The following is a 14,807-nucleotide window of genomic DNA, read 5'->3' as shown; positions in this document are numbered from 1 at the left end:
GGCGCTGCTTGGGGAGCGCGTGCTCAACGCGTCCGCCGAGGCTCAGCGCGCCGCCGCCCGCTTCCACCAGCTGGACGTCAAGTTTCGCGAGCTGGCGCAGCTTGTCACCCAGCAGAGCAGTCTCATCGCCCGCCTGGAGCGCCTGTGCCCGGGAGGCGCGGGCGGGCAGCAGCAGGTAACCTCGCAGCCTCCCCGGATAGCAGCATCTTCTGTGAAATGGGCGTTTTGCAACCCCAATCCACAGTTCCGAGATCCGCAAAACCCTGAAAACCGGATTGCTACTCGCCCCTTCTGGTAACTTATTTGGGTCAAAAAGTGACTGGTGGCTATTTATAGCCTTTACTTATCCACTTAATGTGAATAGTCATAGGATCCTATAATTAAGCATATCATTATCACGTAAAGACCAAAAACCCCTTTAGGAGTGTTATGTATATTCTGTACGCACATGCATATACATAACCCTCCCTATGTCACTGTGTCTAAATCCAGCCGTGTTATTCTGAATTCTGGAACGTGTCCGGGTCTGGGTTTGGGATAAGAGAATGTTGCTCTGTGACAGTCCCTACCTTACAGGGTTGGTGAGAGGAGTCAGTAAGTTAAGATACTGTTGGATGTGTTCTTATTATGCCTACTTTACAGAGGAGGAGGCTGGGGCACAGATCAATTAAGCCGTGAGCACCAAGAACCGGTATTTAAGCCCAGCTCTGTCTGCACTTTATTTTTTTAATTTTATTTTTGAGATAGAGTCTTGCTCTGTCTCCCAGGCTGGAGTGCAGTGGTGTGATCTTGGCTCACTGCAGCCTCCACTTCCCAGGTTCAAGCGATCCTCCTACCTCAACCTTCTGAGTGGCTGGCATTACAGGCATGAGCCACCACACTCAGTTAATTTTTTTTTTTGTACTTTTAGTAGAGACAGGGTTTCACCATGTTGGTCAGGCTGGTCTCGAACTACTGACCTCAGGTGATCTGCCCGCCTCGGCCTCCCAAAGTACTGGGATTACAGGCGTGGGCCGTCGCACACAGCCTGTCTGCACTTTAAAGCCAAGTTGTTTAGCTTTTGGGGAGGATTATTCCTGGGGCTGGGATACCCCCACTGCCAGATGTCCAGGTCATTTGGGAGCTGGGAGATTTATCCACCATCTGTGCCCCTGAGACCAGGCCTCCTGGCCTGAGGGTTAGTGTAATAACACCTGACTTTCTCCGTCACCCCAGGTCCTGCCACCACCCCCACTGGTGCCTGTGGTTCCGGTCCGTCTTGTGGGTAGCACCAATGACACCAGTAGGATGCTGGACCCAGTCCCAGAGCCCCAGAGAGACCAGACCCAGAGACAGCAGGAGCCCCTGGGTTCTCCCATCCCTGCAGGTCAACCTGCTGTCCCCACCAAGCCTGTGGGTAAGTCGACAGCAGGGCTGAGGAATTGTGGGTAGAGGCAAATTGAGGAGTCAGGATTTTAGTGGCATATTTCTCTTATCGTGAGAGGACCGGAAGAAATGATTCTGATTAAAAATAAGACCAAACTTCTAAGGTGTGAAAATAGGAGAAACAAGAAATAGAAGAGGAGGGACTCTTATTTTAGTGAGGCGATTGTAGATTTAGGACTGCTACTTTGGTAAGAGTTTGAACTGGTTCAGAGTACCATATTCAGGACTTATATTCTGGTGAGGAGACCATAAAAACCAGGGTTTAAGAACCCCAGACTTGGCCCGGCGCGGTGGCTCATGCCCGTAATCCGAACACTTTGGGAGGCCGAGGCGGGCAGATCATGAGGTCAGGAGATCGAGACCATCCTGGCTAACACGGTGAAACCCCGTCTCTACTAAAAATACAAAAAATTATCTGGGCATGGTGGCGGGCACCTGTGGTCCCAGCTACTCGGGAGGCTGAGACAGGAGAATGGCGTGAACCCGGGAGGCAGAGCTTGCAGTGAGCCAAGATCACGCCACTGCACTCCAGCCTGGGCGACAGAGCGAGACTCTGTCTCAAAAAAAAAAAAGAAAGAACGAACCCCAGGCTTGGCATTTCCTCTGGTTAGAGACAAGGGACCCAGATTCTTACTCAGGTAAGGAAATGGCTACTGGGGCTCAAATTCTAGTGAGGAAATGGGAGAGGCAGGCCTCTTATGCTGGTGAGGAAATGGGAGAGGCATGACTCTGATAGAAAAGTGGGAGAGGCAGGACTCTTATTCTGGTGAGGGGACCTGTGAGAATCTCGACTCTTGCTCCAGTAAGGGATTGGTCAGCCCAGGCTGTGCCTCCCACATATCCCTGTGCCCACAGGCCCATGGCAGGATTGTGCAGAGGCCCGCCAGGCAGGCCATGAACAGAGTGGAGTGTATGAACTGCGAGTGGGCCGGCATGTGGTGTCAGCATGGTGTGAGCAGCAGCTGGAGGGTGGAGGCTGGACTGTGATCCAGCGGAGGCAAGATGGTTCAGTCAACTTCTTCACTACCTGGCAGCACTATAAGGTGGGCACAGGTGGGCAGAGGCAGGGAAGGGAAGGGAGCCTGTTCTGGCTTCCTGACTTTCCTGCCCTGCCAGGCGGGCTTTGGGCGGCCAGACGGAGAATACTGGCTGGGCCTTGAACCCGTGTATCAGCTGACCAGCCGTGGGGACCATGAGCTGCTGGTTCTCCTGGAAGACTGGGGGGGCCGTGGAGCACGTGCCCACTATGATGGCTTCTCCCTGGAACCTGAGAGCGATCACTACCGCCTGCGGCTTGGCCAGTACCATGGTGATGCTGGAGACTCTCTTTCCTGGCACAATGACAAGCCCTTCAGCACCGTGGATAGGGACCGAGACTCTTATTCTGGTAAGGAGAACTCTTATTCTGGTGGGAGGATAGGGGAGGCGGGACTTCTGTTCTGGTGAGGGAATGAAAGGAGGCAGGGTAGGTAAGACGCCCCTCTGGTAAGTATTAGGATAAGCAAGCTTTTATTCTGTCAAGAGAACAAAGGTCAGGACTTTTATCCTGGTGGGGGTATGGGGAGTCCAGATTCCTTCTCTGATGAGGCAAAAAAAGAATCAAGACTCCTGTTCAAGTGAAGGGCAGAGGGTGAGAGCTAGTACTCTTATCTAGAAAGGAAGTAGATAATTTTCTTTTCTTTGATAAAGGAATGAGTGGTAGACTCCTAGTTTGCAGAAAAAGTGGGAAAGGTGTGACTCGTACTTTGGTAAGGAGATAGGGAAGGAATTAAGGCTATTACTCCGAAGAAAGTTGGGGGGCCAGGGCTCCTATTTTTTTGCTGAGGAGATGGAAGATCAGGGCTTGTATTAAATAAGAATGGGAGGGGCCAGTGGATACCTGGCAAAAGCCTTGCACTGTGAGGTGCAGGTAGAGACTTTTATTCTGGTGAGAGGACATGGACTTTCTCTCTCCCCTCAGGTAACTGTGCCCTGTACCAGCGGGGAGGCTGGTGGTACCATGCCTGTGCCCACTCCAACCTCAACGGTGTGTGGCACCGCGGCGGCCACTACCGAAGCCGCTACCAGGATGGTGTCTACTGGGCTGAGTTTCGTGGTGGAGCATACTCTCTCAGGAAGGCCGCCATGCTCATTCGGCCCCTGAAGCTGTGACTCTCTGTTCCTCTGTCCCCTAGGCCCCAGGGGACATTGGTCAGCAGGAACTCAAGTTGTCCTGGCCACACCTTCTTTGTGGCTCAGTGCCAGTGTGTCCCACAGAACCTCCCACTGTGGATCTGTGACCCTGGGTGCTGAAAATGGGCCCCAGGAATCCCCCCCTGTCAATATCTTGGCCCCAGATGGCTCCCCAAGGTCATTCATATCTCGGTTTGAGCTCATATCTTATAATAACACAAAGTAGCCACAGACCGTGTCTGGTTTGTATCTGCACCTGGCAGGGGTCACTCCCTGGGCCCGCCCTCCTCGTCCTCCACCTCTTCCTCTTCCTCCTCCTCCTCCTTCAGGTCCTCCAGGATGAGGTTGTCCAGGTCTTCCAGGAGGCCGCCCTGGCTCAAGCAGGTGGCCACAGTGGAGCCACTGCTAATGTGAGGGTTGCTGGGGTGGAGCACTTTGGGCAGGTGGTTCTGCTTCCGGCTCTTGGGGTGAGCACAGGATGTCCCAGGCACGTGGGGCTCTAGGGAGGGAGAGGTGCTGCAGACATGGGACTCCAGGTCCCATGAGAGTTTGGGCAGGAGGGGCCTGAGGCCACGAGGGGCTCTAGGGAGGGGCTGAGGCCACGAGGGGCTCTAGGGAGGAGCTGAGGCCACAATATACGGGGACCAGCACAACTGGACATTCAGGGGTGTTGAAGATACAGGAGACCTGGGGACATGGGGGTCACCTGAGATTACAGGGGACAAAACAGGGGCCCCAAACCCAGAGACCATGGGGGCAGAGGCCATGGAGACCCTCAGGCATGGGCCACTGGGGTGAAACCTCAGAGCCTCGTGAGCAAGACCATGGAGACTGGGGGGCCATGGAGGCCACGTAGAAGCAGTGGCTACTGCTGTGGGAGACGAAGTGGACTGAGTGGAGATTTGGGGACTTAAAGGCACAGAAGGGGACAAAGACTGCCCAGGATGTTGGAGGAGAAAAGCCTCACCTCGCCGGTTGTAGCAGTCGGCGGCCGAGCAGGAGTGAGTGTGGGTGCTGCGGCGATCCGGGTCCCGGTCCCAGCGCGGGGGGAGGATCCGTGTTGGATACACGGGGAAGCCGCACCCGTAGCAGGGGGACGGGGACCCCATCTGTGCCCAGCCCCTGGGGGCGGGCAGGGCTGTGAGGGTCCGAGGGCGAGGCTGGGCCAGGGTGGGGCCAGGGCAGGGAGGGGCAGGGCTGGGGTGGGGCAGGGCTGAGGGGGAGCTGGGGGTCAGCGCCCTCACCGGAAGTTGTGCCGACACTTCGGGCAGTGGAACTCAGCCAGGCCCCACATCTTGTCAGCTGGCACTGGCTCGTAGCGCTTCCGGCATTTCCGGCACCGGGATACCTGGTGGTGGTGGGGGGGGGGCGTGCAGAGAGGGGACCAAGGATTGTCAGAGGTGTCTGAGGTTGGGGTCAGGGCTAGAAGTGTGCTGCAGTGGCTGGCCTCAGCTTGAGCAACCCAACTCAATCAGTGACTTCACATGGGTAGCCTCATATTGACCATGGTGGGAATACTTACACCACAGAAATTGGCAAACACTACACATCTTGGCTTCCTGCCTCTTTTGCAAGAACTAGTTAAGCATTGACCAGAAGCGAACTACTGGTCAGGACGTTCAGAGGCCAGATTTGGGGCTGTGTTTTTGAGGTCAGATTTGGTTTCTTTTCTTTCTTTCTTTCTTTTTTCAGAGACAGAGTCTCACTCTGTCATCCAGGCTGGAATACAGTGTTGTGATCATGACTCACTGCAGCCTCCACCTCCTAGGCTCAAACGATCCTCCCACCTCAGCCTCCTGAGTAGTTGGGACCACAGGCACACACCGCCACTCCCGGCTAATTAAAAAATTTTTTTTTGCCAGACGCAGTGGCTCATGCCTGTAATCCCAGCACTTTGGGAGGCTGAGGCGGTAGATTGCTTGAGCTCAGGAGTTTGAGACCAGCTTGGGCAACATGGCAAAACCCCATCTCCACACACACACACAAAATACAAAAATTAGCCAAGTGTGGTGGCGCAGGCCTGTAGTCTTAGTTACTTGGGAGGCTGAGTGGGGAGGATCATCTGAGCCCAGAAGGTGGAGGCTGCAGTGAGCTATGATCCCGCCACTGTACTCCAGCCTGGGCGACAGGGCGAGACCCCATCTCTTCAAAACAAAAATTTTTTTGGAGCCAGGGTCTCACCCTGTCACCCAGGCTGGTCTCAAACTCCTAGGTTCAAGCAATCCTCCCCACTTAGCCTCCCAAAGCACTGAGATTGCAGCCATGAGCCACTGCGCCTGGCCAGGTTTGATTTCTGTAGTAGCTGTTCAATTGTGGGGTCAAGGGTCAGGCTCTGGGGTAAGGAGGTATTGGGCTTCTCACATTTAAGGTCAGGGGTTGGGATCAGAGATGAAGGCTGAGCTCTGAGTTTGGAGGTCAGTGATGGAAATCCTTAGGTCAGAGGTACAGTCACTGAGGATGGGAGTCAGGAGTGGAGTTCGGGACAGTCAAAGTCAAGGTTAAGTTGTGGGTCACTACCTCCTTCCTCTGGGGCACGCGGCGCCACCAGACGTGGTCGCAGGAGGAGCAGGCAAACTGCCGGTCCACAGCAGGGATAAGGTCGTCCTGGGCACGTTGAAACATGCGTAGGTTGGCTTGTGTCAGCGGCAGGAGGGAGGTCGCCACTGCCTGTGGAATGGGGCAGGTGGGGATGAGGTGGAGGGGGGTCACCCCTTCTGCACCAGCATAAGCATCAGCCTTCCTCTCCCTACAGATGAGTCCTCCTCCTGCCCCAGTGAATATCCCCCTCCTGCCCTAATGGACATCCTTCCGTACCTGCAGATGTCCCCCTCCCCACTTCCCCATCTCAAGCCCTAGCCACCAACTCACCTGAATGTCCCGGTCCTGTTTCATATCTTCTGGTGGATCCTGGGTGGAGATAGCAGGGGCAGAAACTGGGATGGGGCTCAGGCCTCTTTTCCACCTGTTTGCTGTGTTGGGAGGGCCCCGGCCACAAGGAGAATAGGGTGCCCCTAGCCCGCCAGGAGCTCACAGAGCACTGCCCACATATTGAGAGCCAGGTGTGTGGCCTCAGTTGTCCTCATAGCAGCCCTGAGAGGTGGGCACACCTGTTACCTTATTGCTCCGATGGGGAAACTGAGGCTTAGGGGAGGGCTTGCCTGAGTGAGGCCAGCCTGACCCCCATACTCACTTCCTGCCTGCAAATGCCACATGCTTGTTGGTGTTGTGACAACATCGCCCCTTTGAGGCCACGTTGTGCTTGGCTAAGTGGTGGGGATCTGGACTGAGAGATGTGGGTTCGAATCCCAGCTCTATCACTTCCAGCTGTGGGGACTTAGACAAGCCACTCCCTGCCTCCTGGGTTCCCACTGACAGGCATGTTAGAGCCCAGGCTCTGACTCCAGGTGGCCAGGGTTCAAATCGCAGCTGCCACCTGCTTGCTTCGTGAACCTGGCAAGTGACTTCATCCTCAGTTTGTCTGTGAAATGGGGATAAATAACAGGACCTGTCTCCTGGGGTCACTGTGGCGATGAAATAAATCAATTCCTGGAGTCTTGCCATATGGGAAATACTCAATGAATGCTACCCTCTGCTATTGTTATTATTATATTTTTGAGATGGAGTTTCACTCTTGTCGCCCAGGCTGGAGTGCAATGGCGTGATCTCGGCTGACTGCAACCTCCACCTCCCAGGTTCAAGTGATTCTTCTGCCTTAGCCTCCCAAGTAGCTGGGATTACAAGCATGCACCACCACGCCCAGCTAATTTTTTGTATTTTTAGTAGAGACGGGGTTTCACTATGTTGGCCAGGCTAATCTCGAGCTCCTGACCTCAAGTGATCTGCCCGCCTCAACCTCCCAAAGTGCTGGGATTACAGGCGTAAGCCACCGCACCCGGCCCCTCTGCTATCATTTTTATCATACTTTTATATGTATAAATGTAGACTATGATACATATTTTACTATCCTCTGGGTTTTTTTGTTTTTTGTTTTGTTTTTGAGACGGAGTCTTGCTCTATTGCCCAGGCTGGAGTGCAGTGGCGCGATCTTGGCTCACTGCAAGCTCTGCCTCCCGGGTTTACGCCATTCTCCTGCCTCAGCCTCCTGAGTAGCTGGGACTACAGGCGCCTGCCACTATGCCTGGCTAATTGTTGTTGTTGTTGTTTTGTATTTTTAGTAGAGATGGGGTTTCACCATGTTAGCCAGGATGGTCTTAGTCTCCTGACCTCGTGATCCGCCCGCTTTGGCCTCCCAAAGTGCTGGGATTACAGGCGTGAGCCACCGCGCCTGGCCTTTTTTTTTTTTTTTTTTTGAGACAGAGTTTCGCTCTTGTTGCCCAGGCTGGAGTGCAATGGCGTGATCTTGGCTCACTGCAACCTCTGCCTCCGAGGTTCAAGCGATTCTCCTGCCTCGGCCTCCCGAGTAGCTGGGATTACAGGCATGCGCCACCATGACCAGCTAATTTTGTATTTTTTAGTAGAGACGGGTTTCTCCATGTTGGTCAGGCTGGTCTCGAACTCCCGACCTCAGGTGATCCACCCGCCTCAGCCTCCCAAAGTGTTGGGATCGCAGGCGTGAGCCATGGCGCCAGGCCTATTATACTGTAACAGCCCTACACTGAGCCTTTCAGGCAGGGGAAATCCACAGTGTTCCCATCACCACAGCTTTCAAAGAAGCAAAGTAGCCATGATGCACCTGTGCTTCAAAGCCATTCATTCATTCATTCATTCATTCATTCATTCATTCATTCAACACAAGGGTTCCCTTCCCCTCCCTCTCTCTCCTCCCCAATCCCCTGCTCATCCCAGCCTTTCTAGAGACTGACATTAACAACCCTTCCCCACCTCCCAGCCTTTGCTCATGCCATTCCCTCCCACACCCTAAGGCCCCTGCCTTTCTTTCCCTTTCCCCTCCCAGGGCTCACTCCTCTCCATCCTTTAAGACTTGGCACCTCCTCCTCCAGGAAGTCTTCTCTGATCTCTGCCCCCCCACGATGGCCATAATCCTGACTCCTTTCATTGCCTAGTTTCATGGCTGTCCGCCTTTGAATACAATCAGCGCATAATGAGCGCCTACTGTTTGCAGGCTCCCTGGCCGGACAAACGATGGAGAGGTGAAAAAGTGAGATTGGGTGATGAGTTACGGACCGACAATGCCTGGTCCCTCCTGTTTCAGAGAAGTGTCAGTCACCATGAACCGGTCGGGTCCCCCCTCTTGCTGTCCCTCCCGTGACCCGGTCCTTTGCGAGGGGAGGGGACAGGTTACCTGGGCATCCAGATCGTTACTTAGTTCTTGGCCATCTTTTTGCTTTACCCCTGCGGGGGAGAGTGCGTATAAGAGAAGGGCCCTTGAAGGGTCTGTGGGAGTTCCAGGCCACCCAGAGCCGCGATGCAGAGCCTCCCCGAGGCTGGGACCTCCGGGGGAGGTGATCTCAACGCCTCTCCCTAGACCACGCCCCCTCGGCGCTCCCACGCGCGGTCCCCGCACCAGGCCCGGGACCCCAGCAGCCTCACCGTACACGATGGAGCGCCCAACTCCCGTGTGGTCGCTGCCGAATTTCCTCATCAGAGCCCCCGCCTTCTTGGAGGATACCTTCCCATGAAACTTCTCCCGGAGGCGCCGGACGCTCTTCTCCAGCTGGGATGGGGACAGGGGGGTTCCGGTGGGCGAAGGGGAAGCGCGATCGTCCCTCCCCCATCTCTAGGCACCGTTCTCCCGGCCTGAACTTGACCCTTGGTTTTGGCCTCCGCCGCCCCCCCCTTTCATCCCTCTACGGCATTTCCTGGAAAAAGCCAAAGTCCCCACATGGCGCTGGGGGAGGGCGCGGACTGAGGCGAGCGTCCCAGCCTAAGGTGGAGGGGCGGCCAGGTTATCTCTGGCCTCTGACCTTTGACCCTGCAGCCCCCGCTTTTCCTCGGAGAGGCCTCATTTCGCTCTGGGGAAACGTGGGAGTCACTTTCCTTTTCAAGGGGGGTGAGCGCCAGGCAGGGGTAAGGATCTGGGGTTCTAGGATGGGGGTCCCCAGGAACTGCGAAGCCCCCTCCGCGCCTCCCGGCCGCTCCTCGGAGTCTGTCGCGTCTGCCCCCGGCCCAGCCGTAGCCATCTCTTACCTCCACACCTTCCTGAGACATGGTGGCGGCGGCGCAGGTCCCCGCGAGGGTCCGCACTGCGCGGTTCAGCCGCCCCCCTACCTGGGCGCGCCCGTCGGTCCAGCAGCCGCGCAGGGCAGGGGGCGGTGCCTCGGGGCCGGCTCCGCCCTTCCTCCCCAGCCCCTGTTTCGCTTTCGATTCAGGGGGGACCGGGCGCGCTGGCTCCGCCCTGGCTCCGCCTCTGCTCTTGCGCCCCAAACCCAGGCGGGCGCCCCGGGTCTGCACCCTGCGGTGGAGCGCGCAGACCTCGGGCGGGGGAGGCGGCGCGGCCTCTGCAGTCGGTCACATGTCCCCACGCTGCGCGGGGTCCGCGTCTTCACGTCCCTCGTGGGGGCGGGGCCGCATCGGAAGGCAGCGGCGAGGCCCCGCGCCCCCCCACCCAGCGCGAGCTCCCCCAGTTCATCACCCTCCTCTCTGTCCTTCCTTCCTTCCCCGGGAATCTGGCGCTCATGAGGACCTGGGCGCTTTTCCTGCCCTGAGTCTCTGTCCTAGCTAGGGTCACCTCTCTGAACCTCAGTTTACCCCTCTGTGAAATGGGGAGGATCCTGGTGTCTACACCATGGAGTGGAGTATGTGCCAAGATTCCCGAGTGGATCGCGTAATAGCGCCTGGCTTGCAGTAGGCACTCAACTAGTCACTGGGCCACCTGCTGTGTGCCCTTGATAGGGGCAGGCAGTGTGTGTGTGGTTGCGGGGAGCGGTGCTTGAGAAAAACACAGATTCTTGGTCTCTCGTTGCCCGGTAGAATCCGGCTGTCTCAGGGATCCAGGGAATCTGCAATGGTTAAGAACCCCGTGGGCTGGACAATTCTAACCCAGTACAGGGCGCATCAGGGAGCCGTTAGGTGGTGGGGCTCTGGCCCAGCCTGGGGACACAGAGATGGCTACTTCATCGGAGGAGGGGATGCTTTGTACAGTCACTGAAATTGGAGGTCTTAGCTCGGGGTCGAATAGAGTGGGGAGTTGAGGCAGCCGTGCAGAGCCCCCAAAGCAAGACTAAGTCTGGGGCTTTCGGGCAAGGGCTTCTCAAGCCCAGCACTCTTGACACTTTGGGCTGCCTGGTTCTTTGTGTGGGGGACTGTCCTGTGTGTTGGGGGACATTTAACAGCATCCCTGGCCACTGCCTACTAGATGCCAGTGGCTCCTCACTCTCCCTGTTGTGACTACAAAAAATGTCTCCAGAGACTGCCAGATACTCTCTGAGGGGCAAAATAGCATTGTGTTCAATGACTCTAAATTTTTTTCTCCATTGCACACCTCTATAGGTAAAACTGTTAAAGTTACACCCCCAGATGGATATTTATTTATTTATTTATCTTTTGAGACAAGGTTTTGCTCTGTTGCCCAGGCTGGAGTGCAGTGGTTTGAATACGGCTCACTGCAGCCTCGAACTCCTGGACTCAAACGATCCTCCTACCTCAGCCTCCTAAGTATCTGGGATTACTGGCATATGCCACTATGCCTGGTTAATTTTCAAATTTTTTTTTTTTTTTTTTTGTAGAGACGGGGTCTCACTATGTTGCACAGGCTGGTCTCAAACTCCTGGCCTCAAAGATGGATTTTTTAAAAAAATTTATTTATTTGTATTTATTATTATTTTTTTTTTTTTGAGAAGAGTCTCCCCCTGTCGCCCAGGAATGCAGTGGTGCCATCTCGTCTCACTACAACCTCTGCCTCCCAGGTTCAATCGATTCTGCTGCCCCAGCCTCCCAAGTAGCTGGGATTACAGGTGCACGCCACTACGCCCAGCTAACTTTTGTATTTTAGGTAGAGACGGGGTTTCACTATGTTGGTCAGGCTGGTCTCGAACTCTTGACTTCGTGATCCGCCCGCCTCTGCCTCCCAAAGTGCTGGGATTACAGGTGTGAGCCACTGCGCCCAGCCAGGATATTATTTAAATTATATACAAATACAATTATATCAATATATTCTGTAAATTGTTACATAACAGTATCTTTATTACAGAAATATATATTCTTTTTTTTTTTTTTTTTGAGACGGAGTCTCACATTGTTGCCTGGCTGGAGTGCAATGGTATGATCTTGGCTCACTGCAACCTCTGCCTCCCAGGTTCAAGTGATTCTCCTGCCTTTGCCTCCCAAGTAGCTGGGATTACAGGTGCCCGCCACCATGACTGACTAATTTTTTGTATTTTTAGTAGACACGGTGTTTCACTATGTTGGCCACTACATGTGGTCTGGAACCCGTGACCTCATGATCCTCCCGCTTTGGCCTTCCAAAGTGCTGGGATTACAGGCATGAGCCACTGTACCCAGCCAAAATATATGTTCTTTAGGAAACAAAAAATTGTAATCTCAGCTACTTGTGAGGCTGAGGCAGGAGAATGGCTTGAACCTGGGAGATGGAAGTTGCAGTGAGCCAAAATCATGCCATTGCCCTCCAGCCTGGGCAACAAGAGCGAAACTCTGTCTCAAAAAAAAAAAAGAAAAGAAAGAAAACAGAAAACTGCAGATTCAAAAATATACATGAGGGCTGGGCTTGGTGGCTCATGCCTGTAATCCCAACACTTTGGGAGGCTGAAGCGGGCGGATCACTTGAGGCCAGGAGTTTGAGACTAGCCTGGCCAACATGGGGAAACCCCATCCATACCAAAAATACAAAAATTAGCTGGGCATGGTGGTGCAGGCCTGTAATTCCAGCTTCTTGGGAGGCTGAGGTAGCAGAATTGCTTGAATATAGGAGGGAGACATGGCAGTGAGACGAGCTTATGCTACTGTACTCCAGCATGGGTGACAGGGTGACTCTTGAAAAAATGTAGAGAGATAAATGAAGCTGGGTATGATGGTTCACACCTGTAATGCTAGCACTTTGGGAGGTCAAGGTGGGGAATCACTTGAGGCCAGGAGTTCAAAACCAGCCTGGGCAATATAGCAAGACCTTGTCTCTTAAAAAAAAAAAAAAAAAAGAAAGAAAGAAAAGAAAAAAGTTATTTAAAAAAAAAAAAAAACTAAAAAACAATAAACCCCCCCAAATCTAGATATTCTAGTGTTTTCCAGTTAAACCCCAAAACTTTGTTTATAGGGTGTATGTACTGCACTCTGGAGACTACTATATTCGCAAACAAAAGCAGTTCATGATTCTTCGTGGCTGAATGGTGGAATTCTAGGCGGGGACGGGGGCTGGAGACTGCACAGAGGACCTGGGATTTTATCCTGAAGGAAGTGGGGAGGTTTGGAGGGAATCTCCTGTCATAGTTGCCAGTTACTAATCTATTTGCCCAGCGCAGAGGGAGGTCATAGTTATGTCCCATCCACTGGCCGAGATGGGCACTGAGTGGGAAGGAAACAGGTAAGAGTCTGAGCTAGCCCTGACGTAAATCAGATCTGCTAGGCGTTTTGTTTTTTGATTTTTTTTTTTTTTTTTTAGCACAGAATATGCAGAGCAAAGGTCTGTTACAGCTGGCATTTTTTTTTTTTAAGAGACAGGATGGAGTGCAGTGGCACAATCATAGCTCCGCTGCAGCCTCAACCTCCCGAGCTCAAGCAATCCTCCCGCCTTGGCCTTCTGAATAGCTGGGACTGCAGGTGTGTGCCACCACACCCGGCTAATTTGTTTGTTTGTTTATTTTGTTGTTTTTTTGTTTTGTTTTTGTTTTGAGACAGAGTCTTGCTCTGTCACCTAGGTTGCAGTGCAGTGGCACGATTTCAACTCACTGCAACCTCTGCTTCCCGGGTTCAAGCAATTCTGCCTAAGCCTCCTGAGTAGCTGGGACTACATGTGTGTGCCACCATGCCCGGCTAATTTTTATACTTTTTTGTAGAGCTGGGGGTCTCACTGTGTTGCCCAGGCTGGTCTTGAACCCCTGGGCTCAAGTGATCCTGCTGCCTTGGACTCCCAAAATGCTGGGATTTCAGGCGTGAGTCACTGCACCTGGTCAATCCTTATGATTTCATGTAGTCTTTGTAGCTCAGGACTTGAGAAATGGCTTTGCTGGGCTGTTTGCTTTGCTTTTTGCTCAGGGCCTCTCAGAAGGTTGCAGTTAAGGAGCTGGCCACGGCTTCGGTCATCTGAAGGTTTGACAGGGGCTGGCGAATCTGCTTCCAAGGTGGCTCACTCCCAGGGCATGCAGATAGGTGCTATGATTGGCGGGATGCCTCGATTCCTCCCAGTATACTTGAGTGGCATGAGTGTACTCCCAGCATGGGAGCTGGCCTCCCGAGCACACCATCTAGGAGCTGAGAGCTAGGTGGAAGTTGTATCTTTTTATGATCTAGCCTGAAAGTCATATAGCATCACTTCTGCCACATCGTGTACATTAAAAGCTCATTGGCTGGGCACAGCAGCTCATGCCTGTGATCTCAGCACTTGGGAGGCCAAGGCAGGAGGATCACTTGAGGTCAGGATTTCAAGACCATCCTGGGCAACATAGTGAGACCTCATTAGCTGGGCGTGGTGGCTCACTCTTGTAACCCCAGCACTTTGCGAGGCCGAAGTGCGTGGATCACCTGAAGTCAGGAATTCGAGACCAGCCTGGCTAACATGGTGAAACCTCGCCTCTACTAAAAATACAAAAATTAGCCGGGCGTGGTGGTGGGTGCCTGTAATCCCAGCTATTTGGGAGGCTGAGGCAGGAGAATCACTTGAACCCAGCAAGTGGAGGTTGCAGTGAGCCAAGATTATGCCACTGCACTCCAGCCTGGGTGACAAAGCAAGACTCTGTCTCAAAAACAAAAACAAAAATAAAATAAAACATAGCAAAAACAGCAAATCTTGACCTGGAACCGGACCCTTGGAGGCTTAAGCTGGGTGACTGTGTGTTCAATTGTGGAGGAAGGCCGGGTGCAGTGGCTCACACCTATAATCCCAGCACTTTGGGAGGCCCAGGAGGGCAGATCACTTGAGGCCAAGAGTTTGAAACCAACATGGCCAACATGGCAAAACCCTGTCTACTAAAAATACAAAAAGTAGCCAGGCATGGTGGTGCATGCCTATAGTCCCAGCTACTCAGGAGGCTGAGGTGGGGGAATCACTTGAACCCGGGAGGTGGAGGTTGCAGCGAGCCAAGATCGCACAACTACACTCCAGCCTGGGCCACAGAGAGAGA

The 14,807-nt window shown here is 53.7% G+C and overlaps 2 protein-coding genes across 3 annotated transcripts; one reads left to right on the top strand and one right to left on the bottom strand.

Moving 5' to 3' along the window:
• Nucleotide 1: 1 nt before the first annotated feature.
• Nucleotides 2-3,829, top strand: ANGPTL6 (angiopoietin-like 6; the record flags this gene model as incomplete). Its single annotated transcript, XM_011994981.1, has 5 exons — nt 2-175; nt 1,216-1,396; nt 2,281-2,468; nt 2,542-2,812; nt 3,386-3,829. Coding segments are annotated over 5 exons (1,005 nt in total), but the record flags the coding sequence as incomplete, so codon positions are not given.
• On the bottom strand, nt 2,912-10,029 carry LOC105549710 (chromosome unknown open reading frame, human C19orf66). 2 transcript variants are annotated; one of them, XM_011994357.1, is made up of 8 exons: nt 9,706-10,029; nt 9,109-9,232; nt 8,861-8,910; nt 6,466-6,504; nt 6,115-6,264; nt 4,842-4,945; nt 4,565-4,719; nt 2,912-4,096 (listed from the first exon to the last, which is right to left on the bottom strand). In XM_011994357.1, the coding sequence occupies exons 1-8, from the start codon at nt 9,724-9,726 to the stop codon at nt 3,864-3,866; spliced, it is 876 nt and encodes a 291-aa protein (XP_011849747.1). In that variant the 5' UTR covers nt 9,727-10,029; the 3' UTR covers nt 2,912-3,863. The 2 variants fall into 2 exon arrangements, with proteins under 2 accessions (XP_011849747.1, XP_011849753.1); XM_011994363.1 differs by having other exon boundaries at nt 4,565-4,611.
• Between the last annotated feature and the right edge of the window lie 4,778 nt (nt 10,030-14,807).

This window comes from Mandrillus leucophaeus, unplaced genomic scaffold, assembly GCF_000951045.1.
Source record: "Mandrillus leucophaeus isolate KB7577 unplaced genomic scaffold, Mleu.le_1.0 Scaffold112, whole genome shotgun sequence".
Taxonomy (NCBI): Eukaryota; Metazoa; Chordata; class Mammalia; order Primates; family Cercopithecidae; genus Mandrillus; species Mandrillus leucophaeus.
This window is presented reverse-complemented; position numbering and strand designations above follow the sequence as displayed.

Coding starts and splice junctions, on each gene's coding strand:
- LOC105549710 (XM_011994357.1), bottom strand. CDS start 9,726: ATGTCTCAGGAAGGTGTGGAG. Junction 8,911..9,108: donor TGGGCGCTCCATCGTGTACG/GTGAGGCTGCTG, acceptor TCTCCCCCGCAG/GGGTAAAGCAAAAAGATGGC. Junction 4,720..4,841: donor AAGTGTCGGCACAACTTCCG/GTGAGGGCGCTG, acceptor GCCCGCCCCCAG/GGGCTGGGCACAGATGGGGT.